General features: G+C 47.6%; 1 protein-coding gene across 1 annotated transcript in view; it reads right to left on the bottom strand.

Annotated features, from left to right (window-relative positions):
- The window catches only part of LOC125757119 (endothelin-converting enzyme 2-like), a 35,366-nt gene that overhangs the window by 5,303 nt on the left and 11,367 nt on the right, over positions 1-18,696 (bottom strand). The window contains exons 3-5 of the mRNA XM_049412261.1: positions 9,521-9,712; positions 5,310-5,585; positions 981-1,411 (exon numbers count right to left, since the gene is read on the bottom strand). Coding sequence (XP_049268218.1) covers positions 981-1,411; positions 5,310-5,585; positions 9,521-9,712 — 899 coding nt within the window. The remainder of the gene's footprint in view (positions 1-980; positions 1,412-5,309; positions 5,586-9,520; positions 9,713-18,696) is intronic.

The following is an 18,696-nucleotide window of genomic DNA, read 5'->3' as shown; positions in this document are numbered from 1 at the left end:
ACTCATTGATTGATTGATTGATTCGTCGTAGTAGTAGCACCAGTGGTAGTTGTTGTTGCAGTAGTTGGGAACGGTTAGGACATTACGACAATGTAATAATAATTGTTGTGGTTTTACGTCCCAAAACCACGATACGATTATTAGGGACGCCGTAGTGGGGGGCTCCGGAAATTTGGACCATCTGGTGTTCTTTAACATGCACCTAAATCTAGGTACACTGGCTTCGAACATTTCGCCTCCATCGAAATGCGGCTGCCGCGGCCAGAATTCGATTCCGCGACCTTAGGGTCAGCAGTCGAGCACCATAATCACTAGACCACCGTGGCGGGTAGGACATTACAGAACTACACTGGCATGAATGTGATCATGTTACATTGAGATATTGTTTGGTCATCCTTGCCGCTTTCACATTTGTAATGGCATAATTACAATACTTCATCTAATAATAATAATATCTGGGGTTTAACGTCCCAAAACCACGATATGATTATGAGAGACGCTGTAGTGGAGGGCTCCGGAAATTTCGACCACCTGGGGTTCTTTAACGGGCACCTAAATCTAAGTACACGGGCCTCAAACATTTTCGCCTCCATCGAAAATGCAGCCGCCGCGGCCGGGATTCGATCCCGCGACCTTCGGGTCAGCAGTCGAGCGCCATAACCACTAGACCACCGTGGCGGGGCATACTTCAGCTAAAGCACTACAAATAACACCCCCTGTGCTTTCCTCGACTTCATTATCTATTGGCTTCAGCGAGTTGTGTATTACAAAAAATGAGCCCCTCAACCTATTCACCTTCTTTTTTTTTTTTGATAGCGTTAAGTGGTATAGCCGTCCAGAAAACACTGTTGTTCTCCAATTCTCGCATAATTGCTTGCGACTGTTTCTCATCACTAACGCCGAACGTGTGCGCAGAAATACTTCTCTGCACTGTGCGACACTCATATGCACAACTCCGAGCTCTTGCAAGTGTTACTCACTTGTCCCAAGCTGCCGTAATTGTAAGCAGAAGCACCGTTCGGACTGTACAGCAGCGGTGACAGCAGTGCACCAGCCGGAACGATCACCTGGTTTGTCATTGCGTCGTAAAACACCATGGCCGACGTTGCATCGAACAGCATAGTTTCGCGATCCTGAGAAATAATGCTCTGCTTGTATTTGGAGGCCTCAAGCCAGTTCTCGAATAAAGTTGCTTTCGAGAGGGTCAGTCCTTCATAGAGAGCGTCCACTTTCTCGGTTGTGTTCACCGCTTCGGGATAGCCGATGATTATCTTCAGCTTGGACAACTTTTCAATGATTTTCTGCCTCGGCTCTCCTTGAAACGTCGACGAGTTTTGCAACATGCCGGAGAACGTGCTTTGCATTTTTCTCGCCAATGATTCAGCGTCCGTTAACCGGTCTTTTGATACACCTGTTGGAAAAGAGAAGTAACATATCAGCGAATGTAATTTGGTCACCCGATACGTGTAAATACATAGGCGTGCGCACAGGGCGGGGGCAGGGGGGGGAGCGGCCGCCCCCCCCCCCGTAATCACCTAAGAGGGGGGGCGCAAAATCTGCCCCGTACATTGACCCTTCTAGTCATCTAAGAGACAGGGGGGGCGCGCAAAATCTGCCCCATACATTGACTTAGTAGGGTAGGGGGCGCTGCGACGAACCTTTGTCCCCCCTGATGGGGAACCCTGCGCACGCCTATGTGTAAATAGCTCTGTAAGTTGTTACTATATAATAATTACTGTAACTTTGCTGTAACTACGAACATTGGTAGCATAGGATATGAGCGCCCCACGAGGACCAAGCAACTACTAAAGCATAACCACGCCCTCTTTTAAGCTTATTTCAGAAAGCAATTAAGTGCTTCACTGAAATATGAAGTGAGCGTTTCGTAAAGAAATTCACATGGAGATGTGCGCATAATACAGCTGTGATATTACAAGTGCTGGTGTGATCGCACAACTCGCTTTCATTTGTGGAACTCCACGATGCACTCGAGTTGTGATGGCTTGTGACCACATGGTCTACAAGGCCTCTGCATAGCTGCGGGACAATACCGCTGTTCCAAGCCTGAACACAAACTTGGAGCTCATTCATTTCATAGCAAGGCTCTGAACTACGGCAAGTTTGCTGCTTTTGTAGGTACCATGCAAAATTTTAATGACCAGCTGCCTGCTCCTAACGCTCACGTCTATGCATGCCGCAATCGTGCAAAAAAAAAATATTTCACGTTGACCGCCACGGTCATGAGTGGCGTGGTCTAACACTCCCAGGGTTGCGTATACATTAAAGGAGTCCTGACACAAAACTTTTCGCCCAGCGTTTTTTTGCTGCAATGTGTTGCTGGGGGCCTGTTAGTCATAACACGGCACATGGTTTGCTGCAGCACGTGACAGATAATTAATTACAAGCTCCTCATTACCGACACAGCCTCAGTTTCGGTTTGACAGAGCTCCAAAAACGAGAATCCGCCGGGTGCAACTATCACCACCTAGCGAGTGAAACGCTCGGTCACGTAAGCACACAGAACAGTGACACATTTCCGCGCGGTCTGTCATCGTCGGGCTCATTGTCGTCTGATGGCGACGATTTTCTTGCGGCGGGGATGGAAGGAATTTTCGACGTGGCGAATCACTTCAGGTTTGACCCGCTGGCGAGGAGCGATTCGTCGGGAAGCGCGTCAAAACAGAAATGGCGGCTACGACGTCATCATAACTTGTACCGGCTGAAACGTTTACGTAGGGGAAGTAGGGGGGTCACCTCGGGTCACCTCCGAGGGTGTCAATGCACTAGGTGCGGCCTATAATGCTGGATCGCGCTCGCGAACTTCAAAATTCATATAAAATACCTTCCAAGCTTTATTCGCTGTCGATATTTCGCAGATGGTACACACACATACACGGGAATCGATCCAGCAGGCTATCTCGGCCGCGAAATTTTGTGTCAGTACCCCTTTAATACCCAAGAAGGTGGACGGCAGAGTATAGCTGCGCCTTAACACAACTGGTAGAATACACCGCATGTGTAATGCCGGAGTTTGTAGGTTCGACTTCCACCACGAGCAAGCAGCTTCATATTCGTTTATTTTACAATTTCTACACCTCGATTAAAAACTACAAGTAACTTCACTTCCCTTGCATCCTGTGGGCCTGCCTAAAGTCGGTCCGACAGGGTCTCGCAATAACTAATGATGAGCAGTGGAAGACAGTGCTGCTGAGCACAGATCCAGAGGAACAGCTCTGGGCAATCTCACGGGCCGAGGACGCCACCAGGGCCCAAGGGCTCCTGGCTGACGCCTAGGCGTGGGACCCGCACCACCGAGGCCGTTGTATTCTTATAATGAGATATTATCATTATCATTTTCCTCCCCTACATTTTTCTTCACTTCATTACCTTTCGGCTTCTTATGGATGCAGTGTGTCTAACAAAAACAGGGTCCTTGATTGAGCCCCCTTCTTTTTTTATGCATTAGTAAAGATCTTCTAAGTACTGTTAGAATACAGCAGATGAAGTAGCTGCTGCTTTAATATGTATCGAGCGCTCTTTCAGCTACGCAAGCGTTTGTTTAGCACAGCAAAGCAAGGAAACAGGAACGTCTTAGGAAGTGGCACCACCTACCATACGGACAGTGTTTATCAGGGGCATAGCCAGAAATACTTTGCTAGGGAGGGGGAGAGGGTGCTGAGCTTTGCCCCTTTCCCGGCTATGCCAGTGGTGTTTATGGTTGTGCATGTCACTATGATATTTATGTAATGCCACATGGCTGACCTATAGAGATATAAATGAGACGAGTTTTAAAGCCTATTCACACTTTTTCATGGCATTCTATTCCTGAAGTAACTAAAATTTCAACGCATATATGAAGAGGTTCACTAATCAGTAGATAACTCAGGCTGCAAGCAAACTTTCTGCATTATGTATGTATGTATGTATGTATGTATGTATGTATGTATGTATGTATGTATGTATGTATGTATGTATGTATGTATGTATGTATGTATGTATGTATGTATGTATGTATGTATGTATGTATGTATGTATGTATGTATGTATGTATGTATGTATGTATGTATGTATGTATGTATGTATGTATGTATGTATGCATGTATGTATGTATGTATGTATGTATGTATGCGTTTACACGATTGTAAGTCGACTCGAATGTAGGTCGACCCCCCCCCCCCAAAGTCGCGTGCCAAAAATACCGCGCGAGTGCATTTCATCAAATAAATTTATTTGCGTAGTTGCTGGACTGACTACGTGTGCTCACTCGCCATTCTTATTCATTAACATCTATGCCCAGGCCCTGCTGGTCTTCACGTGCGTGCTCTGAATTCCCGTTTTCAATGCGAAGGCGCGGGTTTCTTGTGTGACAATTTCGCGTACCACCAGGACAGAATAGGAGAGAGAAGTGCATGACAGGACGGGCGCTGACTCCACAGTTAGAGTCAGCGCCCGTCCTGTCCTGCACTTCGCTCTGCTGTCCCCGTAAAAAGTAGCGCTGGAATATTTTAAGAAAGCAAGTATCACCAGCTAGCGCCGCAACGTGTTTTGTAAAGTCAAAACAAAGAACACGAATTCTGGTGCGCAAAGGTGGCTTCACTACAGTGCTTCACAGCTGTGCAGAGAAGCTAGCTTTGCAGTAATACGCTGGGATCATTTTAAGACAATTTTCCGCGAATCGTTGCTGAAGGTGCAGGTTATACGCGAGAAAATACGGTATATGTCGCACTTAGAGCCCGAACTCAAATATTATCTGTTAAACATGCCACAGCGTTCCTGATTTCTCGTTTGCCCCGCCGTAACTAGCGGTACTAGTTTAGGTTTCGATTCTAAGTCGACCTCCAAACTTCGGATTTCAAGTTTAGAGAAAATGGGTCGACCTACAATCGCCTAAATGCGGTATGTATGTATGTATGTATGCTATGTATGTATGTATGTATGTATGTATGTATGTATGTATGTATGTATGTATGTATGTATGTATGTATGTATGTATGTATGTATGTATGTATGGGGGTTGTGCGTATATGTGACTGCATCGCACCTAAAAGTGCCGCACTGCTGTCATCATGTGTGTACTGGTCAAGATCATTACGCTTACATTGGTGAAATGGAGAGCGTCAGGACCTTTCCGACCTGTTTTGACGGCTGTTACATCCATCTGCAGGCTTATTTAAAGCTAAGTGAACGACTGAGCTTAGTTGCACAGAATTCTAGAGGAACCGGGCACAGATGTATCCAACACCTCAGTCTTGGACACTTTTATGCCTCTGATTAAGTTATTGTGCAAATTTTAAAGTTCATCTACTCACTCTGGAAGAGGACGCGTGCCAGGAACGGCAGCCTAAGCACGGCCAGCACCGTTTCCACGCAGCTCACATTGCGCGCCAAGGGACCCTCTGTATCCAGGCTGCCGTCGCTCAAGGGCGCCCACTGACGAACCAGGCTCCACGACAGCAGTCGGCGGACACCTTCGGCGCCAGACTCACTGAGCAACCGCGTCAAGAACTTGAGCCCGGCCGGCTGCACCACGACTCGGTCATGGCCATCGTATGCTCCATACTTGTCCAACAGTCTCAGCCACCTGTCTAGGAAACGAATATGTGCCTCTAAAGCCACAGTTACACGCGACGTGGCATCCCCACGCCTAACAGTGTACGAACACCGTCTTACATTAACGGCGTGAAATGCTTTCACAGTGGCACACAAAAGGATCAAAACTTTATAAAGGCAGCGTGCGCTTCCCTTCGTAAAAACAGCGCCTTGAGCGATAATCAAGGTTACACACACTAATTTTTCACGCAATACGCATACTTGCAGCGTTACTGACACTTTGACTACTTACATAACTGGGTTTCTGGCATGACACATAACTTTATTTGTTCGTCGTGCAATACGGAACGCGCAATTCCGCCACTGAAAATTTGCCGCGAAGCAAAACAGATAGAGCATATTAGAGCACTGCACGGGCCGTGATTCTCGGCACGGGCCTGCCCCGAGCCCGGAACTCGTTCAAGTTTACCCGCCCGAACCCGGCCCGGAGACTCAAAGCAAGACCCGGGCCCAGCCCGAACCCGAGAAAAAATTTTGCCTACCCGGCCGGCCCGGCCAGACCGTAGATCGTGCCCGACAGGGGCCCGAGCCAATAATCTAGCATGTGTTGCCCGAACATGGAATCGACAGCAAGGTGTTTTATGTGGCAAATAACTACGCTTTTTTGGCGCACGTTTCGCTAACACTTACACTTTAACCTACGGCAATTTCTGGTAAAAAGGCCTCACGGTGGGAACACTTGAGCGGACATACGGGTACAATGAATGTTTGTTGGTGGTATACTGTACCTATTTTTGTCTGCGAATACAATGGCGATCATAAAGAGCGTTTTGTAGCAGATATTGCAGCAATAAAAGTGATTCGCAGCATGAGTTCAGTTTCGATAGCGAGCGCAATAGGAAAGAGAGGAGACAGAGAACAGAACGCTCTCTTCATTTTGTTTTGATTGTGCTGTCCATTAATATTTAAAGCATGCTGCCAACGATGAAGCCAATCGTGCGCCCTTCTGGATATGTAACACCTCACTTCAGCGTAGTAGCACTTGCCACAGCAAGAGAAACAGACGAAAAAAGCCAAATTTGTGACCCTTGTTGTAAATACACTAACCTAGATAAAAAATATAAAGAACTGCCTGCACCACGTGCAGCTTTTCGGAATACGTATAAGCAGGCGAAAGGAAGAAATAGGACTATTTGTCATAGCATTCTTTTAATATATCACACCACTGCTATAGTATGTACAGTCTATAAGTTTTTTGTGGAGTAGTTTATAGTTTATTTCTTCATACGTTATTACACAAAAATCAAATTATCAGATATTCCGGCTTTAAGCATGCCATGCGCTGTTGCATCACACATCCTGCCACGCTTAAGCTTCTCGCACTGCTTGCGCTAGCCGCAGGGGCGCACATCTGCCTTGCGAATTGTTAAGGCGTCGGCAGTCGTTGTTAACTTCTACCACTGGAGCAAATTTAGGATGTCTTCGTGGGCATCTGCAGAATGATCATAGCTGTCCAGTTCATCCCTTCATTTCTCTCGTTCACGGAAGTCGTGCCGCTCTTCAATGTCATCTATAAAACTCCTCTTTGAGTGCTTCTCCTTGCAGTTTTCAGCTGTGTGTGTTATGCACGGCTCCATATTATAATGGTGTATGCCTTCCTAAAGATGTTGTACTGGTAGAAGGTGGCCATTGGACTACGCGGGTAGGACTGGCAGTATGTGGAAGAAGCGATTTAGATCTGTTTTAAGAGTTTCTTCTAGTATGGTAATACAGGCGCGACTAAGCTTCTCGACGCTTACTCATTGGACGCATATGGCTCGAGGTAAGGGGACATCACCCGGCACGGAATTCGTGACTGTCTCTTTTCAAGCCAGATAGTTCGTGAAGCGAATATACTTTGCTCCACGCCTTGCTTAATGGACATGGGCTATTCCTGCACATTCCAGTGCTGTTGCGGCAGTATCATGTAGCTCTCGCACTATATAGCGCAGGGTCTCAAACACGCGGCCAGCGGACCTCTCGCTAGCGGCCCGCGGCCCGCACATGACTGTCTTCGTCCCATTTTTTCTGTTTTCTTTTTAAGTATGTTCTTAAGCTACACAGGCATGACTGGTCTAAAACATTTTTTTCGAGAGGCGCCCCCTGCGGCCACCATGTGTTGATACATAAACACGAAAGAAAACTGTATTTCAGAATCGGCGTGCAGATTTTAGTCATTTTGGATATAGGTATCGATATGTTATTGGAATCCTGCCGGCAGATACCCTGCAGAAATGACCCATATAAGAGATAAGGGAAAGGTCTTCTTTCAAATGGCAACGTTAGCTAACATTTGGTACAAATTATCCTCCCCCCTCCTTCCCCCCTCCTTCCCCGCTCCTACCTTCGTCGCTGTCCTGGCCCTTGCGAGAGTAAACTTTCGTAAATGCGGCCCTATAGCTGACGCGAGTTTGAGACCCCTGATATATCGGAACAAGACGAAAGCTCAGATATTAACAATGTGGGCACACGAAGCCGGCTGTGCACGTCCATCTCGCGTCAAGTGACCTCTAGGAGCCGTGACGGAGCGACGGAAATAAAATGTGTCATTATAGGGAGGTTGGACGCTAGGAGTAGCAGAGTGGCGGATGCACGTAGTGTAGGCTCCGCAGTTTTCAAATATTTTTTGTTAAAAAATCGCAGAACTTGGCTAAAATCTCTACATCAATCGACGGAGGAAATTCAGCGGAACACCTGGATACCAACTATTGCAAGGTGACCCAGCTTTTTCGGCACTGACACCGATAATTCTGAGTCGCCACTCAAATCAAACATTGCATCCACCGCCGCAGCGGCGGGGAGGGCTAGGTCTAACGCGTCGACGAGGACGCCTGGGGCGGCCCCGGAACGCCTCGACAGCGCGTCTAGCACCACGATGGAGGTCGTAAACGTGGAAGGAGAAGATATACAACCGGAGGACTTTACTGACGACGCCGGATGGTGTGAAGCCCGCAGAAAAAAAAAACATCATGAATACATCCGAAGGGATTTCAGGCCCGAAGAGAACCATGCTAAGAGACGCTGCTGCGCCAACGGGCGCGCCTGGGGACAGCAAGTGGAAAGGTGAACGAACCATACGCCAAATTGCTAATGCAAGCAGGCTACCTCGTATACCGGCAGAAGACTACAAAGTGATCGTGCGACCACGAGAAGAACTCAACGTTTCGGAGCACAGGCAGGCACGCATGTACTGCTGCCTGAGAAACGCCGCTGGTGTCTGTCGCGATGCAGCAGAAGAAGACAGCATATGCATAACCTACAAGCAGAATATCGTGATTGTCAGTACGCCGTCCGAAGAGCGAGCCAGGCGGTACGAAGCCATCACGAAGACACGAGTGAAAGAGCAAGAACACGAAGTACAGAGCCGCGCCGGAAAACGTATCTTAGGGTCTCATAAGAGAGATATCTCAAGAAGAAAGTTCCGAAGATATTATAGACAACCTAGTGACAGCAAGAAACCCAAGCATATTACACGCGAAGAGTATGGGCAACACAGACAATGTAATCGTACTCTTCGACGGACTTCACGGGCCGAGATACGTGAAATACGGATCACTCATCGTCCGGTGCTCGCTGTACATAAAACACATGGACATTTGCTACGAATGTGAGAGGCTGGGACAAAGAGCGGACGTTTGCCCCTACCCAGACGAAAAAATATGCAGAGGATGCGGCGTGGCCACCCCGACGCAAGAACACCAGTGTGAAGCAAGATGTCAGCTATGCGGGCAAGGTCACTTTACGGGAGACAGATGCTGCAAGGCAAAATACAAGACACTTTATTTGGCCCGGCGAAGGCGCTGGGAGCGACGAAGAAGAGAAGAAGCGGAGGCCGAAACGCCATACCGTATCAACGACTACAACAAACGAGCTGGCAAAGCAACGAGCGAGAACACCCAGGGATCAGAAGGCCAACTAACAGAAGGTTCACCCCCGGGACCATACGAGGGGAACAGTCGGAAACAGCCCGGTCGCAGACCCAGGTCGAGGACCCGGTCCAGAACCCGTTCGAGAACCCGAGTGAGATTCAGGGCAACGTCAAGGTTGCAATCCACCCGAGGAGAGGTAGAAATCCAAGCACAGGTGAGCTTTGTAGACGCGGTCTCTGGCACTGCTGTTACACCTACACGTGCGGGGTCCGCCTTAGAACAGAAAATAACACAGATCCGACAGTTGTTAGAGCAAATAACGCGAGAAAACGCGACGCTAAGGGAAGAGGTAAAAATGCTTAAAGTGGAAAACGCGAAGCTTAAGAATCCAAAACACTCAGAGATGACCCATACCACGCCAACACCCGTTAGGGCGTCGACACCTATTCGATCTCCGGCGACGCCCGTTCCCACGTCGATGATTGGAGAGACGCCACGGCATAAGCGAAGGGCAAAGGAAAACGCCGGTGAGCAAAGCGACTCCACACTCGGAGAAGTAAAAGGCATGTTTCAGGAAATGTTCGTAGGTTTACAGCAGCAATTCATGCAGATGTGCGCGGACCTACAACAGCAGATAACGCAGATGCGAGTATAAATGTCTCAGAGGTTCGACACCCTCGAGCGTACTTTCCTCCCACATGTGTATGGTCAAATCATACACATGTGGCTGACAAAACGCTGGAAAACGTCTCGAAAGACGCCCGACCCGCACCAGCTAGGCCGGTGAAGAGCAAGCCGTATACAGCAGACCACCTGCGGCTGAGAACAGCTGCATAGAGAACTCGAGTAGCCAACATGGCGCCGCGTAATGAGTACACGATTTGGCAGTGGAATTGTCGTGGGTTTCGTCGTAAGAAGGGTAACCTGCAGCAATTCGTAAAAACCAAGCAAGCACCAGATGTAATCGCCCTCCAGGAAACTGGGAGGACCGCAAAATTATCAGGATACAAATCATGTAGCACTTTAGCTGAATAAGCAACATTAACCACGCTGATACATCGTAATATGACGGCTCTAGAACACGGCACTGGCGTACGAAACATAGACCACGTCCTACTAGAAATTCTCCCCTCTCGAAAAAAGGAAGTAAGCTTGTTCGTGCTGAACGTATACAGTCCACCACGACAAAAGGTAAAGTTTGGCTCGCTTTTCCGCCAAGTGCTAAGCGTGGCGGGCAGACAGGCACTGATCATCCTGGGCGACTTTAACGCACCACACGCCGCCTGTGGTTACACCATCGAAAACGTTAAAGGCCGCAACCTGTGAAACGACGCGCAGCACGAGGAGCTTACGCTAATAACTAACCCGCAAGACCCTACCAGAATGGGCAATAGCGTCGGTAGAGACACCACGCCGGACCTGACATTCATAAAGAATATATCCAACCCGCATTGGACCAACACTAACGTAAATCTAGGCAGCGATCACTACGTTGTACGCAAAATGCTACAAGCAGGTCCGCGTAGAAAGAAAGGCAGAAAAATAATGTTAACCTAGTGGGACACCTTTCGTAAGATAAGAGCGGACGATGCCACAGAGACCATCGAAGACATACAGAAGTGGACAGACACACTCCAGCGTTGCGTTGTGTAAGCCATCAAACACGTTCCCGAAGAGGCAGGCATGGAAGAAATAGACAGCAAGCTCTTACACATGTGCGAGGCAAAACGTAGCCTGCAAGAGCGCTGGAAAGGTCAAAAGCAGAACCGGCTTCTAAGAAAAAGAATCGTCGCGCTTGACAGAGACATAGCAGACCACGCAAATAGGCTGTCCCAGCAGCAGTGGGCAGGCATGTGCATTTTAATGAACAGGCAGTTCGGAATGTGTAAAGCTTGCAACATTCTCCGGGCCTCCTTGATCCAGAAGGCACAAAAACAACACAAAGACAAAACCTGCAACGGATACTGCGCAGCTACGCAGGTACAGAAGCAGAGCTCTTACGCGAGCTACGCCAGACATACGTAGGAGATGCAACAAAGACACGACTCCCAGAGTACCAAGGGAAGGATAATGTCAACCTCGACGCCTCCATAACGGAGGCAGAGATTCGATCCGAACTCGGACGACTAAATCCCAAGTCCGCCCCGGGTCCCGACGGTGTAACAAATAAAACACTTCGCAACAGATGACGAATCCGTCACTGCTCTCACAAAGTACATAAACGAATGCTGGGAGAAGGGGGCCATATGCCAGCAATCGAAAACCGCCCAAATCATATTAATACCCAAACCGGGCCAAAACCACTCATAGGAAATCTCAGGCCCATCTCATTGACGTCCTGCATCGGAAAGCTAATGGAAAAAGTAATGTTAACGCGTCTCGTCAGATACATGGACGACAACGAGCTATACCCACGCACCATGATCGGCTTTAGACCAAGACTCTCGACGCAAGACATCATGTTGCAGCTAAAGAACCTAATCATATAGAGGCCGAAACGCACACCCTGGATACAAAAGCCATTCTGGGCTTTGACCTGCAGAAGGCGTTTCATAACGTCACCCACAAGGCCATATTGCGCAACTTGCAAAACCTACACGTAGGTCGGAGAGTGTAAGATTACGTAAAATATTTTCTCACTAACCGTAAAGCCATTATCATGGCCGGGGAAGCGGAATCCGAAGAATTCGAACTAGGCAACAAGGGAACACCACAAGTTTCGGTGCTTTCCCCTTTCCTATTCGACGTGGCGATTCTCGGTCTACCCTCAGAGCTGGAACGCATCGAAGGGCTTCAGCACAGTCTCTCTGCGAATGACATCACCCTATGGCTGACGGGCGGGAGCGACGGTCACATAGAAGAGATTTTACAACAAGCAGTAAATGCGGTAGAGCGATACATGGAGAACAATGGCCTAAAATGCTTTTCTCGAAAATCTGAGTTATTACTCTACAGCAGGGCCGTAACTAAGGAAGGGTTGAGGAGGTTCTGACAACTCCTGAAATTTTTTCATGCTTTAACTTTTCGGGTGACACTAAAATACTTGCACGCCTTCACAGCGACTACCAGTTGCCAAAATTAGCCGTTCTACACACAAACACCCCCCCCCCCCCCCCGAAAAAATTCCTAGGTACAGCCCTGCTCTACATACCTACAAGCATAGGACGCAAGCGCATTCAAGAACGACCCAACATCACAACCTTAGCTGAGGGTTGCCCAATACCTCAGGTGCAACACATAGGAGTTCTGGGACTCCGAATATCCGAGAACGGACATAACGGGGAAGCAATAAAGATACTGGATAACAACACCCATCAAACCATTACATTGCTTCGAAGAATCGCCAACAAGAACTACGGCACGAAAGAACACAACTTAGTGCAGCTCATCCAAACCTTCGTCGTCAGCCGCATAGATTACGTGACACCATATCTCAAGCTGCAAGCGGCGGAAGAACATAAGATAGAATGCATCATCAAAAAGGCGTATAAGCAAGCCTTCGGATTACCGATTACCACGTCTAACGAAAAGTTCGAAGCGTCAGGAATGCATAACGTGTGCACGCTAGACGAACTTATTGAGGCTCATGTGATAGCGCAATATGAACGACTCGCGCAAAGCAACACGGGAAAACGCATCCTGCACAAACTTGCAATAACGTACGCTGCCAAAGCGGCAATAAATACGACATCCAAAAAAAAAAAAAACCAGAGAGCGCATCATAATACCTCCGTTACCCAGAAACATGCACCTCGAACATCACCGAGAGCGGAGGCATGCAAGAGCGAGAGCACTACACCAGAAGTTTCAACACGACGCTGACGTGGGCTATGTAAATGTGGCCGAATATGCAGACGGTCGACGCGTGGCAATAGTCGCTTCAAATCAAGCGGGCCACCTGCTTGCTAGCGGCACCATTAAAGCAGGATATTCGGAAATCTCTGAGGAAACGGCTATAGCGCTGACGCTTGCGTCCACAACGGCCAGCGTCGTAATAAGTGACTCTAAAACCGCGATTCATAACTTCGCTAACGGAAGGGTCTCGAAAGAGGCGTGAAGCATCTTGAATAACTTTCGCGGAGAGCGCGACGTTTATGTTATATGGACGCCCGCCCACTCCTCCCTCCCGGGCAATGAAACCGCACACACCCTAGCTCGAGAACATTATTGGAAACATTCCGGCGCGCACACAATAGAAGAAAACGAAAGGCGAGAAACACCCGTTTGTCTTCTCGCCTTTCGTTTCCGTCTATTGTGTGCGCGCCGGAATGTTTCCAATAATGTCCTCAAACCAACTCGCCCAGCTCTCCATACTATTACTAGCTCGAGAGTTAGCGAGCCGAGCAGGGGCAAGAATGACGCGGAGCCCGCGTGCGGAGAGAGACCGCAGGTTCAAATATAACGAAATCACCAAACACTACAGATTAGGGAGGCAGAATTACCCGCAACCACACTCCTCATTAAATAAGCAGCAGGCGACAGGGTGGCGCCTATTACAAACAAACACGTTCCCAAACCCAATCGCTTATAATCATTGTTACCCGGACCTCTACTCAGACAGATGTAAACACTGCGACCAGCGGGCGGAGTTCAAAGACATTAACTGGGCTTGCCCCAACATCGTGAAGGGGCCAAACAACACATATATGAATACAGAGGAATGGGACACCGCACTGCTAAGCTCAAGCTAGGGCCCAAGGACTCCTACCTGCCATCTAAGGGAGGGGAGGTAAACTCCTCTGACGCTTGCCGTTTCAGTCAAAGTTGTTTCTCTCTCTCTCATTATAGGGATTCTATGTTACGAAACTCTGTGCAGACCTTTCGTTTTATGGAGGGCGGGAACTTTCAAGAACGTTTCCCCGATTTGGAGCTCTGTGATCACTCTTGCGATGACAAGTTATGGGTATAAATTTATTATTTTACGTTTATCACTGCGATTACAGAATAACATTTGACATATAAAATAATAATGAATGCAAATACAGCACAGAATAGCGAGATGTTAACTATATAAGCGCCTGATCATTTACTTTTAGCTCGCCCGTTTCAGAAAAATGAAATAGGCCCATATGCAAGAAGCAAAAGAAGTTCAGTACTTGTCGCTCATAAAACTTCTCCAAATAGCTTGCCCCGCATAAAAAAGCATTTTTTCGAGATAAAATGGGAAACATATATGTATGCACAACGTGTGCAGAGCAAACTTAAAGGCGCACTGAAGAGAAAGACGATTTTCGTTTTATCAGTAAATTACTCTTTTACAATTTCAAATCACCACGCTCGCCGCGACAAGACTCTCGGTAAGCGAGAAAACGCGTGAAGAGAAAATGCGGACGGCGACGCCACCTTGAAATTCGCGCAGCAGACGCCGTGACGTCATAGATTGTGACGGCGGCTACTGGGGCCTACGTAGTTCCTAATCGGTAAATATCAAGTACATTGACCTCTGAGGGGCTCATAGGCTTAGAAGTTTCAGTAAATTTCGTTGAATCAATGTCCCCAAAATAAGACAAATACAATTTGAAATCTGTGACACCACGCGCGGAGATTTCAGCGCGAAATTTAAAAATTGAACTTTGAGCTTCATTTTCTCCTCGATTAATAAATAAACTTATGATGATGAAATTGATGGCATTCGAGCTTTTCATTGTCACTTTCAACATGTTATACAAATATTTCAAAGAAACATTTTTGGTCCGTAGCCTGGCTGGCTAACGTCAGGACCAATGGTTAGACATCAGGAGGCGAAACTGCGCTCGCTTAGGCGTCCTAATAAAGTCACAAAATCAGGCATAGCACTGACGCGCCCTCTGTTGTGAGAGTCCGCTCACAACAGAGGTTATTGACCGTTTATATCTATCCAGGAACGGCGAGAACAGACATTGGTAATGTAAATGCGAGAGCGTTAAGAACGACGAATGGAAAGAATAAAAATATCTCAGCAAACGGTACCAGCAGTGACAAAAGAAACAGGTATAAATACATATACTAGATTACACATTGCACATTTAGAGACAAAGAAAAGCACATATATTTTTTTATCAAACTACACCAATATTCGCTAACATGAAACGCTTCACGGCCGCAGAAAAGTTGTGTGCTACTTTCACATCGGCCGGTATAGCATTCCAAATTAGAGTGCCACGAAATTTTATTAGCCGCAGACCATAGACATCTTTAGTAAGCGATAACTTAAAGCATTTGTTTGTCACAGCTCTTGTGCTGAGCGCCGGTAACTTAAAAGTGCTTACTGGTGGAGGGTCGTCATGTTTTATTATCTTGTGCATCATATCCGCAATGCTTATTACGTGAACCAGTGGAAGTACGCGCATGTGTTGGAACAGTGGTTTACTGGCATCCGTCTTATTTGAATATTTATTAATTCTTATTGCCCTATTTTGTAAGCGGCTCAGAGGTTTCCCAGAGTACACCTTTATCAGGCTAAACCGATTCAGTGTTTTACCTTGGTGTCCCTCTAAGAACTGAGCAATGTCCAAGCCCGGCCCGACCTAAGCCCTGAGCTCCAGGGCTTAGAGTGGATGCCGATACAGACCCGGGCGCCCGCCGTGAAAACTACTTTACCCGGCCCGGCGCGGCCCACGGGCTGGGCCGGGCCCGGGTTTTCGGGTAGGCCCGAGCCCGTGCAGTGCTCTAGACCACTCTAGACCATATAAATTGAGGCAGGGCTAGTCGTGTGAACACTGACGTGCCCTCGGCTACGGCACATGGGAAAACGCGGGGAATGAACACCGCTTGGAGATTGAATAGCTGATAAAAACAGGGAGAATATCTCTTTTTATAGTTGCGCTGGCTTTAGAGCGTTATAGACGTCAGACTCTGGAGTTTCGCAACACGTCGGAGCAATATCCGGTAGTACAAAGACCGACTCCTACGCACAGTTTGCTGTGGGACCAGGTCCAATTAGCGAGTGCAAAACAACGATTGAGCTTAATATTGCGTGTGTTTGCGCATTTAAGAGACACTAAAGAGAAACAATAAATCGGTTCATCGATAAATTGTGCTCTGAGAACTCTAATGTCGGTAATTTCGCCATCATAGGTTTATTAATAGAAGAGAAAATCAAGTTCAAGATTTCATTTTTAAATTTCGCGCCGAAATCTTCCCGCGTGACGTCACGGATTTCAAAGTGTATTTATCGTATTTTGGCGCCATTGGCTCAACAAAATTACCCCAAACTTGGTATGTTAACTCTATGGCCCCCTCCGAGGACAATGTACTTCATTTTTACCGATTAGGAACTACGTAGTCCCTAGTAGGCGCCGTCAAAACATGTGACGTCACGGCGAATGGTGCGCAAACTTCAAGGTGGTGTCGCCACCCACATTTTGTTTTTGCGTGTTTTTTCGCTTACTAAGCGTCTTTTCGCAGCAAGCGTGGTGTTTTTGGTATCGCGAAAGAGCACTTTACTAATATGAGAAAAATCGTTTTGCTCTTTAGTGTCCCTTTAACACTCAGAAAGAGAGCTCTTAATTTCTCTCCGCTAGTGAGACGCGCCACCGAACTGCCATGAAGTGCTTGCTCGATTACTCGCCAGGACGATCGGCGAAAACAACAGCAGACGAGACCGCTCCGCACGCTAAGAAGAAACGCCGCAGTCGACGCTACTGTTGCTTGTGAATTGCCACGAACGTAAAATACTGAATAACAACGTTCAGTTTTACAGGTTTCCATAGTTGTCGTACGAACCAGGAAGGTGAGAGCTCTGGATACGAGCCGTTGCGAGCGTGTTGCGTAAGCGAAGTTCTCTACAGCCGGTCGCATGAGAAAGTGTGATAATGTGGTTCTGCTGTTGTTTTGCGTAGCCCTGACGGAGAACCGTGGTAACCTTGACTATGAAGCTCAGCAGAGGCTCTGATCGCAGTGCGTGCCGCGTAACACGGAATGAGCAGCTATAGAGGCAGACTGAAGACGCGTGATACACAAGCCGCGACATTCTATAATCCGAGTTGGTCGTCACCACCCAGCATCGCGCACGTACTTTTTGAAGGCTCAGAATTCCAGTTCTAACTAGCTAACACGTGCGTCATGCAAGTGTTAGGCCGGTGGCGGCAGAAAAAACGTCTCGGCTACTTGGCTACTGGTTGGCCATTTCCTTGTTTCCTCGATTTGAGCCAAATTATCCACATTTTGTGACGTCGCGGGCTATATCGTGCAAATATGCGGTGTCAAAACATGGAGACCAAGGCGCGTTTCCAGCTCCCGAAATTGAATTTGCCGCTTGCATTACACAAAAGTAGATACTTTTGGATACGTGGCTGGGATTCGGGGGGAAACTATTGCATGGGGCCTCGTTGTGCAGATTACCTGTTTCGGAACGCGACTTTAAACTGCAGTAGAGCCGAACGGCGGGCGAATCGGAACATACCCTTTCATAGGCAGTGCACAGCAGACAATACATCAGAAGCAAACTGGAAAAGCGCTGGTCTAACAACTGAAACGTTTATTTGAAGAAAACATATATATACGTAAACATGGGACTGGACTACACATAAAAACACATACATGCCTATGAGCAATATATGAATGCGCTCTCTTCTTCAGATAGCGAAATTGATGGCTGAATTATGCAACCGTTTTCATTCTTAGCAATGTTGCATGCCTCAGCGATCTCCCGTGCCCTCTGATTACGATGCTGCGTGATAATGGAGGTTACCATGAATGAAGGCGCGCAGCCGCACTCGCGGCAGTGGCTGGCAAGGTGGGATGGCCCTCTTCGCTTCAGTGAATTGACAGGCTCTTTTAATCTATTGTTAATACATCGGCCAGTCTACCGATTTAGATTCTACCGCGCGAGCAAGGAATTCTATATACAACCCCACAAAAAGAGATGGTGTGTACTGCTTAGCATGAAAACTGTACTTGAAAGTGAACATGACAACCGAAAGCGCTTCGAGTACAGGACGCTCTGCACTCATCGACATTAGAAATCGGTTATCCGACGAAATGTCTGTGCTATTTCTTAGAATTAGGTACGGACTACGACTCAGAAATATTAACATCCAGGACTTCGTCATCACGCAAGAAACGATTGCGAAAGTGACTACAGTTTATGCTTCAAACACAGCGACTGTGTTTCTGAGCACACTAATGCAGTTCTCATATTTATTGTCGTCACAGTCCTTTTACTTCCAGTTGTTCTAAGAAAAGTCACGCAGGACTCGTGAAGGCAGAAGAGAGTTTGAGAATTGGTGACCCAGGACCCTATGTCCCTAAGCTGCAT

Source organism: Rhipicephalus sanguineus, chromosome 1, assembly GCF_013339695.2.
Source record: "Rhipicephalus sanguineus isolate Rsan-2018 chromosome 1, BIME_Rsan_1.4, whole genome shotgun sequence".
Taxonomy (NCBI): domain Eukaryota; kingdom Metazoa; phylum Arthropoda; class Arachnida; order Ixodida; family Ixodidae; genus Rhipicephalus; species Rhipicephalus sanguineus.
Note: the sequence above shows the minus strand (reverse complement) of the source record. Positions and strands in the feature narration are given on the sequence as shown.